This window comes from Schistocerca cancellata, chromosome 9 (genome assembly GCF_023864275.1).
Source record: "Schistocerca cancellata isolate TAMUIC-IGC-003103 chromosome 9, iqSchCanc2.1, whole genome shotgun sequence".
NCBI lineage: Eukaryota > Metazoa > Arthropoda > Insecta > Orthoptera > Acrididae > Schistocerca > Schistocerca cancellata.
The window spans coordinates 362710663-362729590 of record NC_064634.1 but is presented as its reverse complement, the minus strand read 5'-3'; the positions used below and the strand labels follow the sequence as shown (position 1 = coordinate 362729590).

At 42.6% G+C, this 18928-nt stretch overlaps 1 protein-coding gene across 1 annotated transcript in view; it reads left to right on the top strand.

The window, feature by feature from the left end:
- The first annotated feature begins 11089 nt into the window (after positions 1-11089).
- Positions 11090-18928, top strand: part of LOC126100342 (mucin-19-like) — a 445217-nt gene continuing 437378 nt past the window's right edge. Inside the window, exon 1 of the mRNA XM_049910954.1 lies at positions 11090-11450. Within this exon, the coding sequence (XP_049766911.1) occupies positions 11312-11450 (139 nt within the window). The 5' untranslated portion in view covers positions 11090-11311. The remainder of the gene's footprint in view (positions 11451-18928) is intronic.

Here is an 18928-nt window from a genome sequence, read left to right as displayed (position 1 = left end):
CTGAAATGCTTCGATTCACTTCTGTTACTGTTTTCCTGTAGGCCATGTCTCAATACCGTACAATCTCAGAAACTTCTTCCCACAAATTAAGAGCCATATGTGATACTAGTAAACTTCTCTTGGTCATGAATGCTTTTTTTCCAGTGCTCGTCTGCTTCTTATGTCCCCTTCGCTCCGTCCATCACATTTTGCTGCCTAGGTAGCAGCATATCTCAATTTTATCTACTTCGTGATCAGCAATTTCTGATGTTAAGTTTCTCTTTGTTCTCATTTCTGCTACTTCTCATTTCTTTCGTCTCTCTTTGATTTACTCTCAATCCATATTCTGTATACATTAGACTGTTCATTCCATTCAATATATCTAATAATTCTTCACCACTTTCACTAATGTCATCAGCGAAACTTATCATCAATATCCATTCACCTTGAATTTTAATCCCAATCATAAACCTTCCTTTTATTTCCGTCATCGCTTCTTCGATGTACAGATTGAACAACGGTGGCAAAAGACTACATCTCTGTCTAACATCTTTTCTAATCCGAACACTTCGTTGTTAGTCTTCGAGTCTTATTGTTCCCTCTTGGTTGGTGTACGCCATCATATATTACTCGTCTTTCCCTAAAGTTTACCCCCATATTTCCTAGGATTCGCAATACCTTGCACCATTTTACATTGTCTAACGATATTTCCAGGTCGATAAATTCCATGAACGTCTCTTGATATTACTTACAAATTTAACCACGTATTCTTCGTTCAGTGCCATATACACAAAATAAGTAAAACTTCGCTATTTCGTGTCGTTCCTTGCGTTGCAATTTTTATATCGAGAATTGTAATTTCAAACTCAAAAATATTTTATTACATTATTTTAATTACAAGATAATTGACACTAGCACTTTTACCATGTTTCTGTGGTGAATATAATCTGTACATCATAGGTATCGCACTAATGTCAAAATTATGCTTTGAATTCCTCCGCGTTTCTTGTCACATACTAAGAGTCTCTTTCCGTCTTGGGTAATGCTCACCCCGTCGCATATTTTCGAACAATAAAAGAACAAATGCCGTTAATTTGTAGATACAAAGAATTTACTAACATCTCTAAAGTCGGACACTCATTCGCAACAATATTTAAGGCTACATGAAATAAAACATCAAGAAAAGTAAGTATCTGGATTGTGGCCGTCAGACTAGCGGAATCTTCATAATAGAGAACCCACCACTTAGCAGAACCATAGAAAGTACCTTTTGCTTGAGGAAGAGTTAGTGCTGTGTGCCTGTACTGGTGGCACGTCGCCGGCAGGTGTGACCGAGCGGTTCTAGGCGCTTCAGTCTGGAACCGCGCGACCGCTACGGTCGCATGTTCGCATCCTGCCTCGGGTATGGGTGTGTGTGATGTCCTTAGGCTAGTCAGGTTTAAGTAGTTCTAAGTTCTAGGGGACTGATGACCTCAGACGTTAAGTCGCATAGTGCTCAGAGCCATTTGAACCATTTTTTGGTGGCACGTCACGCAAGTGTTCTGCAACAAGTAAGTATCCAACCATGTTTTCTACCAGCCATTATTAAATATTTTGCTTTTTCTAAGAATTTTGTTGTCTTGTCTACGGTCATCTTTAACGCTACAATACGAAGAGCAACTATGATTTTAATGTTAAGGAGCTCTAATTTCAGTTGGAAATCTTTTCACTACATCTCAGACATTTGACCATTCATGTATTCAAGCTAAATGCCACAACTTATTTAATATTCAAGATTGAAAATCGAACAAGCACACCTCCACAAAACCGTACCGTGAAACAATGATTCATAGCGTTTTGCCATCGTTGTTTTTGTAATTCCCCGTGAACAAGCCAAGAATAGCTTCTCTTTTACGAACCACTATTTTGTCAGACTGTTGCACGCGTCGCATGTCCTGCGATAACCCATGATTCATTATGGTAATATAACTTAGGTTTCTCGTGGATGAATTCTTAAACTGCCGACGACAACACCTCCACTGCAGAAAACGTCTCCTGTGTCTGTTATAATACAGTTTAGTTTCGAATTTTCGAAATAAAAATCACTGTATTTCAATAATTTGTAGAAAGACGTTCTCTTAACATTAGGCGAGCCGTTGTAGGCACTCACCACTCACAGTATCTGATTCACTGCAGGTGTTTTTATTTCTCAACAGTAGACACGTTCAACGGAAGGCACTTCTCATAAAATCGTAACATTTTTCTTGTCTCGCCTGGAGGGAGCAGTTCCCCCCTATTCTCTTTTGCTTTCCGTTCACTTAATACGTTTCAATAAATCTTTTATAAAAGAAAATCCGGTTGACCTGAATGTTACTTGTTCTATATACCGTGTTGGTATACCACGCATCAAAAGCAGCCACAAGATCGAAAACGTTTTTTTCTCAATCTGCTTCTCGCCTTTTTTAACTGTTTTCTGTGCCTAAGTTTCATTACGGATCACGAAGCAATTTCAGATATTTCCACATCGCTTACATCACGGCTGCGTAGGCACAAAAAAGCGACTATTTAGTATGATTTGAAACTGGGAATACAGCTCAGTTCAAAATGGATATAGCGACCCAAACGATTTTAATTAATAACGTTCGTTCAATAAGAGTACAGAGAATGTAAAAGAACGTTCAATTTTTAACATAATTTGTAAGTATTGTATTTGACTCCACCGATGACATGGATGATATCTAAGCAATAATCTATATATACTACGTCATACATTCTGAAACATGTTTCGAGCCATCGAAGCGAGGGCATTATAAATGCGCATTTTGGATTCTGGACCTACTTTCGCCAACATAGGAACGTACGCAAGGTATTTCACGTAATCTCATAAAAAGAAATGTTAGGTGTCAGGTCTGTAGATCGAGGTGGCAGAACACATCGTATTGTCCACTATCACCGGTCCAACAGTTTGGAATATGCTGATTGAAAACTGTGCAACTGTCCATCATTTTACTGAAAGATGTAATCCGCGTCAAGCTTACTGAAAGACGTAATCTTATCAAGCTGCGGCATCAGCCTATGCTCATGCGCATCCAGGTAAATGTTAGTTTCAAGACTTAGCTCGATGAAAAAAAACTGTGGCGTACAATTTTTGTCCAGACATCCGCAGAACACATTAATTTTCGGTGAGATACACCGGTGTTCAGTTACACACGAGGGCTTTTCTTTATCCCACATTCGGATGTGATACTAAAGCTCACCATTTACAGTATGTGGAAGTTAGCCTCAACGCTCTTCCTCCGTAGCTTCCAGCATTGCCGTGGTATAATTTCCACGTTTGACGTAGTCTTTCTGTTTCATTTCCCGCAAAATTTGTATACATACTGTTTAATGCCAGTTGTGCTTTACATAAGAAATAAAATTTCATTTGTTGCAACTCAGCCGGCCGCGGTGGCCGTGCGGTTCTAGGCGCTTCAGTCTGGAACCGCACGACTGCTGCGGTCGCAGGTTCGAATCCTGTCTCGGGCATGGATGTGTGTGATGTCCTTAGGTTAGTTAGGTTTAAGTAGTTCTAAGTTCTAGGGAACTGATGACCTAAGATGTTAAGTCCCATAGTGCTCAGAGCCATTTGAATCATTTTTTTTGTTGCAAGTCAATCTTTTATTTGTGTGTAGCAACCGTGTTTCGCCTATTCAAGCTACACATCTTCAAGGTTATATAAAGAAAGTTAATAGAAGACGAAGGGAATACAAAGAAAGTTATTTAATTGTACATGTTTTAATAGGATATTAATAGTGATTCTTGGTAGTTGACTTAAGTTATCTAACAATTTACAAACATACGGTGGTGGTTTTTGCACCTGTGTTCATTTTTATAGCATTTTCATGTATCCATGTACTCTTCTGTGTATACCAGGTGCACACTGTAAAGGTTTCTTCCAGTTGATAAGTCATATGTCTATACTGATGTACATTGCACGTGTCCTTGATCACGTGCTTTAGGGCTCACTGAGGGTTCATGGGAGCTGTAGAGAGTGAGATTAGGTTGGGCTGTTGTGATGGGAATGGAGGCACAGTGGGTGATGCGGCAGTACGTGTGTGAATTTTTTTATGGTGAACTATGAAACTGTTCGACTACTGTTCTTCTGTTGTTGTTCTTTTTGTCATCGAGCATATTTTCATTTTCATTTATGGCCGACTGTATGAAATAATCTTCTTGTAGAGTGAGCATTCCATAGCTTTTATTATTGTGGCATATGCCATGTTTGTTTATGTACCATTGTGGTGGTGATTTTCATTCATTAGAAGTTCTGCAAATGTAGAATTGGCACATTCACTCTTCAGTGCCCTTAGATGTTCTTTATAACGGATATTAAAATAGCCGGCCACTGCGGCCGAGCGGTTCTAGGCGCTTCAGTCCAGAACCGCGCTGCTGCTATAGTCGCAGGTTCAAATCCTGCCTGTGTGTGCTGTCCTTAGGTTATAAGTAGTTCTAAGTCTAGGGGACTGATGACCTCAGATGTTAAGTCCTACAGTGCTTAGAACCAACTTTGGTATTAAAATCTCTTGCTTTCATTCCAATACATTTAGAGTTGCAGCTACTACATGATATTTTACATATTCCTGAACTGTTGTATTTACCTTTCTCTTCTATCACAGTTTCTCATTTCTTTGTGTTGTGTTATTTGTATTGAAGGATATACACTGAGGCGACAAGTCATGAGATACCTCCTGATATCGCAAAAAAATGTTCAAATGTGTGTGACATCTGATGGGACTGCTAAGGTCATCAGTCCCTAAGCTTACACACTACTTATCCTCAATTATTCTAAGGTCAAACACACACACCCATGCCCGAGGGAGGACTCGAACCTCCGCCGGGACCAGCCGCACAGTCCATGACTGCAGCGCCTCAGACCGCTTGGCTAATCCCGCGCGGCTCTTGATATCGCGTCGGACCTCCTTTCGCTCAGCGTTGTGAAGCAACTCGACGTGACATGGACTCAACATGTCACTGGAAGTGAAATTCTGAGCCATGCTGCCTCTATAGTCGTCCATAACTGCGAAGGCGTTGCCGGTTCTGGATTATGCTGACGACTGGCCTCTCGATTTTGTCCCATAAATGTTCGATTGGATTCATGTAGGGCGATCTGAGTGGCCAAACCTTCGCTCGAACTGTCCAGAACGCTCTTCAATCCAATCGCGAAAAATTGCGGCCCAGTGACGTTTTTTGGACACACAATATTTCTGTGTGATTTGGCCAGTTTAAGTTGTTGGTAATTGTAATCTCTGATTATTCAGGTGAATGGACACTTTCAAATGTATGTAACTTATCGTTTAAACGAAATTTAATGAAATTTTTAGTACTCATGCAAAGGACATAATACTTTTTTATTGTTTACGTTGAATTGCCACATTTCGCACTATGCAGATATCTCGTGTAAATCATTCTGTTATTTTTACTGATCTTCTGATGACTTTACTACACGGTAAACGACAGCACCATTTGCAAAAAAAACAAAAAAAAACAAAAAAAAAACCTAAGAGGGCTGCTCAGATCGTCTACTAAATCATTTAAATTAACAACCTCAGATATCATGTTATTCACTCGATGACGTTCTCTGAATTACTATCGTTTGTGACCTTTCTCAGAGAAAAATCACGAATCCAGCAGCATAACCGAGACATATTACAAAGACAAGCAATCTGATTATAAGACGATTGTGAGGAACGGTGTAAAATTTCGAAACATGGAATCAGTTTGAGATCTCGCGTCGACAGCATCAATATTTCGTGTGAACAAAAACCCAATTACGTTTCCGTGCCGATTTCAAGGTATTTCATAACGTCTGAACACAGTATATGTTCCAACGAAATCTTACTGCAGGTCGATGTCAGTGAAATGAATCTGTAATTCAGCGGATTACTTCCGTTTCCTTTCTTTTGTATTGGAGTGCCTGTGCTGTTTTCAAATCTCTAGTACGTACACTGTTGTTGTTGTTGTGGTCTTCAGTCCTGAGACTGGTTTGATGCAGCTCTCCATGCTACTCTATCCTGTGCAAGCTTCTTCATCTCCCAGTACCTACTGCAACCTACATCCTACTGAATCTGCTTAATGTATTCATCTCTTGGTCTCCCTCTAGGATTTTAACCCTACACGCTGCCCTCCAATACTAAATTGGTGATCCCATGATGCCTCAGAACATGTCCTACCAACCGATCGCTTCTTCTAGTCAAGTTGTGCCACAAACTCCTCTTCTCCCCAATCCTATTCAATACTTCCTCATTAGTTATGTGATCTACCCATCTAATGTTCAGCATTCTTCTGTAGCACCACATTTCGAAAGCTTCTATTCTCTTCTTGTCCAAACTATTTATCGTCCATGTTTCACTTCCATACATGGCTACACTCCATACAAATACTTTCAGAAACGACTTCCTGACACTTAAATCTATACTCGATGTTAATAAATTTCTCTATGTGATCAAAATTATTCGGACACCTGGATAAGAAAAGCTGTAAGTTGGTGGCGCCCACCATCGCTAATGCTGGAATTCAATATGGCGTTGGCCCACCCTTATCCTTGATGACAGCTTCCACTCCCGCAGGTATACGTTAAATCAGGTGCTGTAAGGTTTCTTGGGGAATGGCATCCCATTCTTCACGGAGTGCTGCACTGAGGAGGGGTATCGATGTCGGTCGGTAAGGCGTGGCACGAAGTCGGCGTTCCAAAACATCCCAAAGGTGTGCTATAGGATCCAGGTCAGGACTCTGTGCAGGCCAGTCCATTACAGGGATGTTATTGTCGTGTAAACTCCATGCCACAGGCCGTGCATTATGGACATGTGCTCGACCTGTTGAAATATGCAATCAACATGCGCGAATTGCTCTTCAACAGTGGGACGCAAGAGGGTGCTTAAAACATCAATGAAGGCCTGTGCTGCGATAGTGCCACGCGAAACAATAAGAGGTGCAAGCGCCCTCCGTGAAAAGCACGACCACACCGTAACACCACCGCTTCCGAATTTTACTGTTGCCACTTCACACGCTGGCAGATGACGTTCACTTGCCATCGGTTCGCCATATTGTGTACCGTGATTCGTCACTCCACACAACGTTTTTCCACTGTTCAGTCGTCCAATGTTTACGCTCCTTACACCAAGCGAGGCGTGATGTGTGACTTATGAGCAGCCGCTCGACCATGAAATCCAAGTTTTCTCACCTTCCGCCTAACGGTCGTGGTACTTGCGGAGGATACTGATGCAGTTTGGTGTAAGGAGCGTAGACATCGGACGACTGAACAGTGGAAAAACTTGTGTGGAATGACGAATCACGGTACACAATGTGGCAATCCGATGGCAGGGTGTGGGTATTGCGAATGCCCACTGAACTTCATCTGGCAGCTTGTGTAGTGCCAACAGTAAAATTCGGAGGCGGTGGTGTTATGGTGTGGTCGTGGTTTTCGTGGAGGGGGCTTGCACCCATTGTTGTTTTGCGTGACACTATCACAGCACAGGCCTACATTGATGTTTAAAGCACCTTCTTGCTTCCCACTGTTGAAGAGCAATTCAAGGATGGCGACTGCATATTTCAGCGCGATAGAGGACTTGTTCATAATGCACGGCCTATGGCTGAGTGGGTACACGACAATAACATTTCTGTAATTGCCTGTCTTGCACAGAGTCCTGATCTGGATCCTATAGAACACCTTTGGGATGTTGTGAAAGCCGAATTCGTGCCAGACACCTATATCCCTCCTCAGTGCAGCACTCCGTGAAGAACGGGCTTCCATTACCCAAGAAACCTTCCAGCACCTGATTGAACGTATGCCTGCGAGAGTGGAAGCTGTCATCAAGATTAAGGGTGGGCCAATACCATACTGAATTCCAGCATTACCGATGGAGGGCGCCACGAACTTGTGAGTCATTTTCAGCCAGGTGTCCGGATATCTTTGATCACATGCTGTATATCGCTAAGGTTAGAAAGTTACAATAATCTTGTTTGTTGAGGACACAAAGAACTGGCCAACGATCTAGGCAAATAATTACTTGCGCAGCAGAATTTGAGAAGATGTCGTTGGTCCATCAATCACCTTAATAAATAAGCTTCTGTCAGCTTGCACATTACCGGTACCCGAAAAAAATGAACACTTCGAAGAGTGCGTCGTGGAGGCGTTGGCGGATCAAGAATTATGTCTCTTCAGCTCAACAGAAACATTCTTGAATGCGTAATGATGTGGAGTGAGAGACCGAACATAGTCCAGCGCAAAATCACTGTATGTGAGAAAAAAGCTTAAGAAAATCGTGTAAATGGTCACCATATTTTTTACTATTTATGTGTACTACACTGGTGCACTGTCCGTGGCGATCACACGCCATATTAAGAACTATGTTTCGCATTTTGTAATTCCCAGGGTCCTACCATGAATAGCGATGACATCTGTGTAGTTACTTTAATTAAATAAAAGTGTCATTTCTGTTCGTCTCATTGTGCTTTCTTTCATTTCCTTCTGTACTACACTGTAGCACTGCTTTCTATATATGGTCCAAGTTTCATCGATCTGTGTTACTTGTCAGTGTCACTTCACACGAAAGTTACTTTCGTCCTAAGGTGTTGCGCATCGGTGCATTTCGACGGGCAGCTAAAGACGTTGTCAGGCTTTATTCATTATGAACCGCAAATAAAAAGTGAAGAAATTGCAGAAACTTAGGATAATTAGGAGGAAAGGATCTAGAAAAGGTGAATGGTCAAGAAATTGTTTGAATTTCAAGGGGAGTTTATATGCAACGATGTACTTCAACATAGAAATGAAACGCAACAGAAGACGAATGGGAAGCTTTCGGAGACAGAATACTAAAGGCAGCAGAAGATCAAAGAGCAAAAAGACAAGACCCAGAGGAAATTCTCGGATAACATACGAAATTTTAAGCTTGAGGGACGAAAGCGGCAAATCCAAAAACGTATCAAATGAAGTGGGTGAAGGGAGCACAGACGTCTATACATCAGACTGACAGAAAGTACCAAATAAGCAAATGAGGAATGGCTGGACGACGAATGCAGAGCTGTATAATGAAGAATGACTAACCGAACACAGATGAGGTCTATATGAAAATAAAAGAAATCTTTGGAGGAAAGTGAAAACCAGTGTGGCTATTAAGAGTTCAGAGGGAGGGGGGAGGCAAGGGCAAGGCAGTGCTCATCATTGAAGGGAAAGCTGAAAGGTGGAAAGAATATATGAAAGGCTATACAAAGGAAACGAAGTTTAAAGACAATATAATGGAAAGGAAGAGGAAAAGATGAAGATGAGATGGCAGATACGTTACTGCTAGGCAGAAAGAGTTTGATAGAACACTGCAGTAGTTGGCTGAGAATTGGTGAGATCCTGTGGATAACATATCTTGACGAAACTATTCGATTTGGTTTGTAAGATACTTGAGACAAGCGAAATACCTCAGTCTTCAATACGTATGTAATAGTTTTAATTCCAAATAAGGCAAGAGATAACATGTATAAATGCTACAGAACCATCAGCTTTTTTCTCAGAAGTATGCAAAAACTTGGAGAAACCGATTTTATGGGAGATCAGTTTAATTTCAGGAGAAATGTAGGAAGGTGCAAGGCAATAGCGACCCCACGAGTTGTCTTAGAAGACTGAAGGACGGCAATCCTACCAATGACATTTGCATATTTAGAGGATGTTTTGGAAATGTCAACTGGAATGCACTCTGAAGGTAGCTGGGATAAAAGATAGTTACTGAAAGGTTATCGACAATTTGGCAGTATCCAAACTACAGCTATAAGAGTCAAAGGATATGAAAAGAAGCAGTGACTGAGAAGGGAGAAAGGATATAACAGTAGCCCCCAAATTAATCAGACTTTGCAGTGAGCAAGCAACAGAGGAAATCAAAGAGAAATTTTCAAACAGAATTAATGTCCTAGAATAAAAAAAAAGAAAAAAGAACTTTAAAGTTTGACTATGACACTGTAATTCTGGCAGATATGCCAAAGGGTCTAGAAAATCTGTCGGACATAATGGGTATATCCTGAAAAGAAATTATAAGAGGAATATAAAGAATGGTAATGGAGCGTCGTCGAACTAAAACAGACGGTGTTCAGGAAATTAGATTAGAAATGAGGTACTGGAAGTAGTGGATGAGATTTGCTATTAGGGCAGGAAATTAGATTAGGAAATGAGGTACTGGAAGCCTGCTATTAGGGTAAAAAAATAGCTGACAGTGGCCGAAGTAGAGGAGATAAAATGCATACTGATGCCAGCAAGAAACGAGTTTCTGGAAAAGAGATGAAAAAGATAAATTTGTTAATATCAGTTGTGGATTTAAGTATTAGGAAGTTTTTCTGGATACACTTGTAGAGTATCCTTGCATGGAAATGAAATGTGGACAATAAGAAAGTACATATAAGAAGTTTTCGATATGTGGTGATACAGAAGAAGCTGAAGATTAAAGGGATAGATCGGATCACTAACGAAGAGAAGAATGAAAGAGAAGAAAAGTGTTACTGAAAAAGAGAAAGTTGTTGATATCGAATGTGAATTTCAGTATTAGGAAGTTTTTATGGAGATATTTAGAGTGTATCCTTGTATGGAAGTGAAATATGGACTATAAAATATTTCAGATAAGAAGCTTCCAATATGTGGTGCTATAGAAGAAGGTGAATATTAGGTGGGTGGATCGGATCATTAATGAAGAGGTACTGAAATCGAAATGGGAAGAAAAGAAATTTGTGACCCAGCTTGACCAAAAGATGGAGTCGGCTGATAGGACACATCCTGAGGCATCAAACAATCGTCAGCTATATACCGAGGACAGAGTGGGCGTGGTGAAAATTGTAACCAAGGCTTGACTAAAGTCAGCAGAGGTTAGACTTCACGTCGAGAGATACATTATACTAGTCTTCGAATTTAAGACCACAATAACAATAGAGTTAAATGTGTACAGGCAAGCTGTAGTAGATACTGCTCTACGCCCCCACGAACTCCGAACTGACGCGTCCTGCCGGAGAGCAACGAGTAGTACTGGCAGCGACCGCGTGGCGCTGCGGTCGCCGCCTACGTCACGGCGAGCGGCGCGGCGAGAGCGCGCCTCCTCCCGGGTCCCCAATCTGCACGCGACCGATGGCGTGCGCGGGTGAGACGTCGCGGTCGTGAGGTGGGCGTGGTGCGGCCGGAGACTTCAACGCGTCGCGGTTCAGCAGCCGAGCCGACGCGGAGGGCCGTGCTGGAGTGGCGGCAACTCACGGACCTAGTGCTTGTGGTCACCGATGACAGGTGCCTTATGGCGGTCGCGGTAGTGCAGTGTCAAGAAGCGTCCGTAGTTCCCGAACTAGCAGCTACACCATGCTGGTGCGAGTGATGGTGCTGTTCCAACTGGTGCTCCTCGTGATTGCCGGCGGAGTCCTCAGCGATGACGGCAGGCGCTACCGAGGCGTCGTTCCTCTGCAACTGCACCGGGATTCGTCCGATGTCTTCCAACACGGTAAGCTACAAAACATCGTCATATAATAGTGCCAACAGCTCCTCAATATTAGTTGACTTCGTACCCTGGCCATCTAACATATATTTCCTTCTGCCGTGCAAGAGACAGCGCATTGCCTCAGAACTGAAGAAACATGCGTTTCGAACTGAGTGATCAGATGTCACGGAGATGTGTCCTATTTTAAGATGAGTTGTGTATGACGCCCGAATGGTGCAATGTACGTGCGAATATAGAACGGACGTCTGAGCAGTCTGTTACTGACGTGTCTGTATTGAACATTGCAGATCGTCGCGAGTTAACCAACTTTGAACATGCGCAGAAAAAGTAGAGGCTAATGAGGACTTATGCAGAAAAACACGGCTTTTAAAAACATTTTCCGAATTATCAGTAAGGAAAATCACCAGTACGATTTTCTATATTTTAAGAAAGTACGTAGCAAATAAATTTATCTGCTGCACTGAAATCAAGAACGTGTGTGGTACAATGTCGTTTGTCGTTATGACAACGTACGTAGTTTGAAAGGTGTAAGAAATGTAGCCCACTCTGGAGATTGTATATGACGCATTGTCGCTTCATTGTCGCTTTGAGACTATGCCCACACGCCGCTACGTTGGGTCAAACCCAGCCAGCCTTTACTTAAATGCCGTCCGACAATGGAACAAATCGGTGACAGTTCAGTCCATTTATTTTTGTAGTTACGAAGTAATTGCGTGGTGTGTTGATTCGCACTGAGCAGTACAGTTTAAGTATGATTTTGTCATGCTTAAACAGAAGAAGTCAAAAAGTGGTCTTTTTTAAGATAGTGGATTGGGGAAGACTAAAATTTTCACAACTGACAAACAGGTTCTTTTGTTGTGAGGCTTTTCAAAAACAAGCAAGTAAACACTAGTCATTTTTACCTCTCAATTTTATCTACCAGTCTTCTTGCTATAAAAAATTAGCCTTCTTCCCTCTGTTTTTCAAATCGAAATTTAAGATTATCTTACTGACATGCATATACGATTCAATTGAAACTGACATTTTTCATGATCACGTTATTATTTTTTAGTTACTGCCATCTTCGAATTGTTCTTTGGTTTAATTTTGGATAAGCCATGAAAAAAATTCACATGCTGTTCAACACGAAAATGAAATGAAATGATTGAATGGCTGTGACGGTCGGGAGTCCCCACGTGGGGAAGTTCGGACGCTGAGTTGCAAGTCATTTCGGGGCAACATTGGGCGACTTGAGTGACGATGATGAGGAAATGATAATGAGGACAATACCCAGTCCCCCAGCAGAGAAAATCTCCGATCCGGTCGGGAATCGAAGCCAGACCCGCTGCATGGCAGTCAGACGAGCTGGCGACTCAGCTAAGGAGGCGGACTTTCGACGCAAAGATACCAAATGTCAAATTAGGAGCATCACTAAGAAGAATAAGCAACAGATTCAGTCCTTAATTTCCTCTGTGACAAACAGTGCAGTGGACTTTTAATCTAGACTTGCTCGAGGCTTTGTGTCGGCTAATGTGCAATGGATCGTGCTAAAAACCTTCCTGGAGAGTATCTGCGGCCGCAGTATACCAGACGAGTCGACATTGCGCATAAATTCTTGTAAACAGATGCGCGAAAAGGCTATTGCCAATACAGAAACATACATTGGTGACCACTATACTTGGCTTTCGGTGCACAATAACACTAGCAGTTGTGGCAGATTTATTGCTAATATCGTTGTGGGACAATTTATTCCCTACTCCTGGGTAAGGAACTGGAGAAGACAAATCAAAGTACTGTAGCGCGCACCCTACGGACGAGAGAACGTAGGGATGAGAACTTTTTGCTGTTAGCGACAGAATGTGCTGTCTGTTTGTTAAAAGTGGGAGCGACACTAAAAGAATTGTGCCCTGTACGTTTCATTGCACCTGCATTGCCTACGGCTTACACGGTCCAGAAGAGAAAGTACCAAACAGTTTTCCTGAGTTTAACAGTGTCATTTCCTTTGTTAAGAAAGTATTTCTCTAAGCTCCCACCCGCGTTCGTTCCTTGAGGAAATGGCACCAACCATTCCCCTCCCACTAGAACGCATACTTTTAGTCTTACCCGTTGGTGCACCTGGCTTTTGACATTTTTGTGTCATGCCGAACGCATTTAAAAAGACAAAGAGGCACTAGAGACATTCGACACTAGTGAATTACGTTTTAACGAAAACGCCAAGACGGGACTTAAGAATAACAAGAATGTTGCATACTTGGCATTTTTAAGAGCTCATTTCCAACATGTTCCCATCCTCTACCTGACGAAATTATAAGCCTGACCTCTGGCACTGAAAGATGGGGTAGGCGTGTTCCCCACAGTGGAGATGTATCTGGAGGAAATACCTGGTTTAGTGTGTACAACATGCCCCACTAAAGAAAGGGTCCGCCGCGATAGCTGAGTGATCAGCGTGACTGATTGCCGTCCTACGGGCCCGGGTTCGATTCCCGACGGCGTCGGGATTTTTCTCCGCTCAGGGACTGGGTGTTGTGTTATCTTCATCATTATTTCATCCCCATCCGGCGCGCAGGTCGCCCAATGTGGCGTCGAATGTAATAAGACCTGCACTACGGCCGCCGGACCTGCCTCGTAAGGGGCCTCCCAGCCAATGACGTCAAACTAAATTAAGGTTCAAATGGCTCTGAGCACTATGGGACTCAACTTCTGAGGTCATCAGTCCCCTAGAACTTAGAACTACTTAAACCTAACTAACCTAAGGACATCACACACATCCACGCCCGAGGCAGGATTCGAACCTGCGACCGTAGCGGTCGTGCGGTTCCAGACTGTAGCGCCTAGAACCGCTCGGCCACCCAGGCCGGCCTAAATTAAGGAATACTGGATGTGAAGATAACGTCCGCCATTATTCAGGGCGAGAAGTTCGAAGCGCGTTTGTCCTGTGGGCCACGAGCAATTACATCGATGAAATACGCACCACTGGTCTCTTGAGCTGTGGAGAGATTTTTGTCGGCCTACAAAAAATGTACCGAGAGACAATTCACTTTACAAAACTTAGAAATGCGGTTAATTGTGTACCACAATACGAAAATCTAGTATAAAACTTCTTGTTAGCTGTAGCGTTAGGCCATGGATTGTGGGTTACACATAGGTACACATCTCAGGAGTGTGTTTTTATGAGAGTGAAATGTGATAAGAATTTTTCATAAGACTCCTTGTTAACCTACATGGTACTGTAAACAGAAAAAATATTTCTAGAACAGATACAATAACTTAATTGTTCATTCATTTTTTCGAGTGCCGATACAAGGATTAGTTGTTCATTTACCCCAAAGACCTAGAATAAGCGTGTCAACATTATAAGTGGCGATCAAAAATTTTCCCTTTCAGAGCGTTGCTGCAGCGTATATGCAACCCAGCGCGGCTCTGATGTGGGTATACAAACACCGACATGTAGGAAAGGGGTTAGTGTGATCTTCTGACCGAAACTTTTTTTATCGCCTCCTATATAATAAAATTATCTCTGATAATATCAGTGTTCGTTGTATTTTTCACAAAAAATACCCAAAAAATGCTGAAACTGTTGAAACATAAAAAGGGGTCTATTCCAAGAACATAAAGGGCTAAGTCCATTTCATAAAACCCCAAGAATCCGGGCCCAAGTCGTAACATAGATTACACAGTAATTCGGATTTTCGATGTCAACAGTGACTGAGGCAGAGCTTCAGTATTGCAGAAACAATGTTTCCACGCGCTTAAATCGTAGCTCAAGGGGACCAAAATTGTTTTACGACCCTCCTCAGAGCTGTGTACGATGATAGACGGTCTGATCGACACAGAGTTGAATAAAGGGCTGGGTGCAGGAACCCATTTCTAGCCAGATAGAAATGAATGCATGGGCTACGGCAGCCGACAGCCTTCCCACGAACTTTGCGCACAGTGTATTCACAGCTACACTCAGAGAATCCGAAAAGTATTTGGCTAACCTTTTGGGCGTGTCCCTCACACCACCGCCAGCAAACATGTCACGTAAACTTATACCAAGAACTGCTTCGTATTCGTAACTCGCTCGGGCGTGAACGTCGAAGTGACTCGTACCTAAGTTGCGGGTTTCTGTTCTATTTCATTCATACATAAATCAAGGAAAAATTCACTGTTTACATTCCTCGGTAGGCGCAGTAATTGCATAATCATGATTGCTTTGCGAAATAGGAGGCCGAAAGAAAAACATTGAGCAATGGCACAAACCTTATTGGTAATTGTCTGCTCACAGGAATTCTTCACTGTTCACGAAAAATGTTCAATTTGTTCTCTTGCTTTTAAAAATGAAGAAACTAACGCCCACTGTCCTTATACGTTGATAAAGCGCCTCTGAATACGAATGGTCCGTTGCATCAGTAATTATTTTAGGTTTCTACAAACATTAAAACCTCATGTGCCTGCGGTACGGCGAACAATCAAGGTATGGAACAGGTTCTCGTCAACTATTGGTCATGTCTTGAGAGGCGTCGCCCAGTGCATACCGAATAGTGTGATAGCTACGTACTCCAGCCCAGTCATCGATAAACTTTGGTTTAGGAATGTAGTGTAGGTCTACAAGTGTTCATCTATAGATTGAAGTTCATCACTAACGTCACATAAAATATTCACTAATTAGAAACTAAAAGATGAAGAGTTTTCTTGCCGATGTTTTACGTGACATTTATCCGTATGCGATGATACATTCCTCATACCGTTAAAATGATTCTCCAATACTTTGTCCTGATTTCCTCGCCGTAGCTAATCGTGAGCTTTCATTGTTACTGCCTGGACTTTAATTCTATCTTCATGGTTACTCTGCAATACAAACTTAAGGCGTGGCAGTAGATTCATCGAACCAGCTTAAGACTTCAGCTTACGACTTCCGCTCTCGAATAGCCCGTGGGAAAAATGAATAATTAAATCTTCCCGTATGAGTTCTGATTTCTCTTATTTTATTACAATTACCGTTTCTCCCTATGTAGGTGGGAGTCCACAAAATATTTTGGCATTCGGAGGAGTTGGATAAATGATTGAAATTAGGTAAAAAGATATCGGCGCAACGAAAAACAATGTTTTTTAATGATTGCCATCTCAACAAGCTTATCAGTATGACACATTCTTTCACCTATTTTGCAATAAGGCAAACGAGCTGTCGTTCATTGAACTTTTCACCCCGCAGGGGGTCTCCCGCCCAACAATGCCGTACGATCATTTCATTTCATGCACTTTCGCACTAGTAGACATCTTTCTAAATAATTTTGCAATTCATGGTTTTTGACGATATTATTGGAAGTCAGCAATCTAAATTCAGTTTTATTAAGTAATCATTCTTTATCGAAAAATATGTTGTTCGTGGTAACGGGTTTCAGTCAAGATCATCTTGAGATAATTGTTTTCTGTAGCGATCTGTAGAAACGGCGACCGGAGCCGAACATATGCCGAAAGACAGTCCACGAATTTTGGTTCCGCTCGGCGTCTGCTCAGATCTCCAAAGGAGACTCTTAATTATCTGAAGATGATTTTCAAAAATTGAAACGGGTCGCCACGAATAAAATATTTAGCGATCAAGTCTGATAATTTTATTAAAATTTTGCAATTCTTTTTGATCTATTAAGGAATTTATTAGGCTGTAAACGATCAAGAGAGCTGCGCAGTTTGGTTCCCAAACCGTTTATATAAATTAAAAATAGCGAAGGGCTTATGGCAATTTGTTGGGGAACAAAAAGAACGTTGAGCCAAAATGAGCGGGCAGGGCGATGACAAATAAGAAATGAGGCGTACGTATTAACAGGCGGTGCTTTTCTTACTATTAGGCCGAGCGTAGACACCACTGAGTGGACAGGAAATTCATAGGCTAGCTGATTCCCGAGACGTACCCGTTCCTAATTTTGTTTGTATCTCACTGTAACAGTAAAGCATGCCAACTTAGAGCCTATAAGGCTGCAAGCTTGCACATAGTTTCGTGAACTGCACACGTCACCGTATTCTAGCGAAGAGAATGTGAACATTTTGCCACTCAGTGCAAGACAGCTTTTCAGCGCCCGATAAACAAAGCAGTCTTTGCATATGAGTGTTAGACCTTCCACATCCAAGGTGACAGCTAGCGAAAGAAAGACTAAGACAATACCTGCGTGGGACTGGAGCCTCCTTTCTCTCAAACACAGTGCAGTACAAACCTCTGACGTCACCGCTGTCAAATGATCTATTGGGAAGTCTCCTTGCCTGCGGGCAGTTCCTTTACTTAATCTTTTGTGTGCACAATCTGCTGTGATGTATGCGTTATTCACATCTGTCATCGTTTTATTAGTCGTTATGCTTTCAAAATCACTAACGATATTTGTCGTTCTTTAGCTAGTAAACAGACGTCGCCCAATCACATCGCCTTGGTCTGTGAACAGGGTCAAATCCTGGATAAACGACCGACCAATTGGGAAAACTATACCAGGAGGCTTTACGCACCCTGTTGCTGCACGAAAGTAGAATTTTTGAGTAACAGCAAGTAGATGCAGTGCGAATCAACAGTACTACCAGCGCCCCCATCTCGTGGTCGTGCGGTAGCGTTCTCCCTTCCCACGCCCGGGTTCCCGGGTTCGATTCCCGGCGGGGTCAGGGATTTTCTCTGCCTCGTGATGGCTGGATGTTGTGTGCTGTCCTTAGGTTAGTTAGGTTTAAATAGTTCTAAGTTCTAGGGGACTGATGACCATAGATGTTAAGTTCCATAGTGCTCAGAGCCATTTGAAGCCATTTTTGAAGTACTACCAGCAGTCCAGTTAGCACAATGACTGTGCGTAGGTAATTCAGATGACGTACAGTGGTCGAGCAGGTCCTCATAAGCCACACATTTCTGTAACGTTAAGGAACGCTTTGAACTGGTGTAAAGAGCGAAGCCACTGGATAGTACAATATTGGAAAGAGTGTTTTGGAGTGGGATCACGCTATATCCTATGGCAAGCCGATGGACAGGTGTGCCTGAAGAACGCCAGCGGCCATCATGTGTAGTGTCAACAGTGAAGAAGAGACGATGTTACAGTGTAAGGTGATTACGGTGTGGTCCCATTATTGCGGGTAATGGAAATGAGCGTTTGGCGTCATTGGCCGGGAGGCCCCGTACGGGGCAGGTCCGGCCGCCTTGGTGCAGGTCTTACTACATTCGACGCCACATTGGGCGACCTGCGCGCCGGTTGGGGATGAAATGATGATGAAGACAACACAACACCCAGTCCCTGCGCGCAGAAAATCCCCGACGCAGCCGGGAATCGAACCCGGGCCCGTTGGACGGCAATCCGTCACGCTGACCTACTCAGCTATCGGAGCGGACTTATTGCGGGTAGGGAAACACCAAATGAGGAAGGAGATGTACACATTTCTCAGCATTGTGTAATACGCACAGCAGAACAACAGTTCGAAGACGATGATTGTATTAACATGACAATAGACCTTCTCATAAAGCAGCATTTCTGGGGCAAAGGGTCTGTGACATTAAGGAT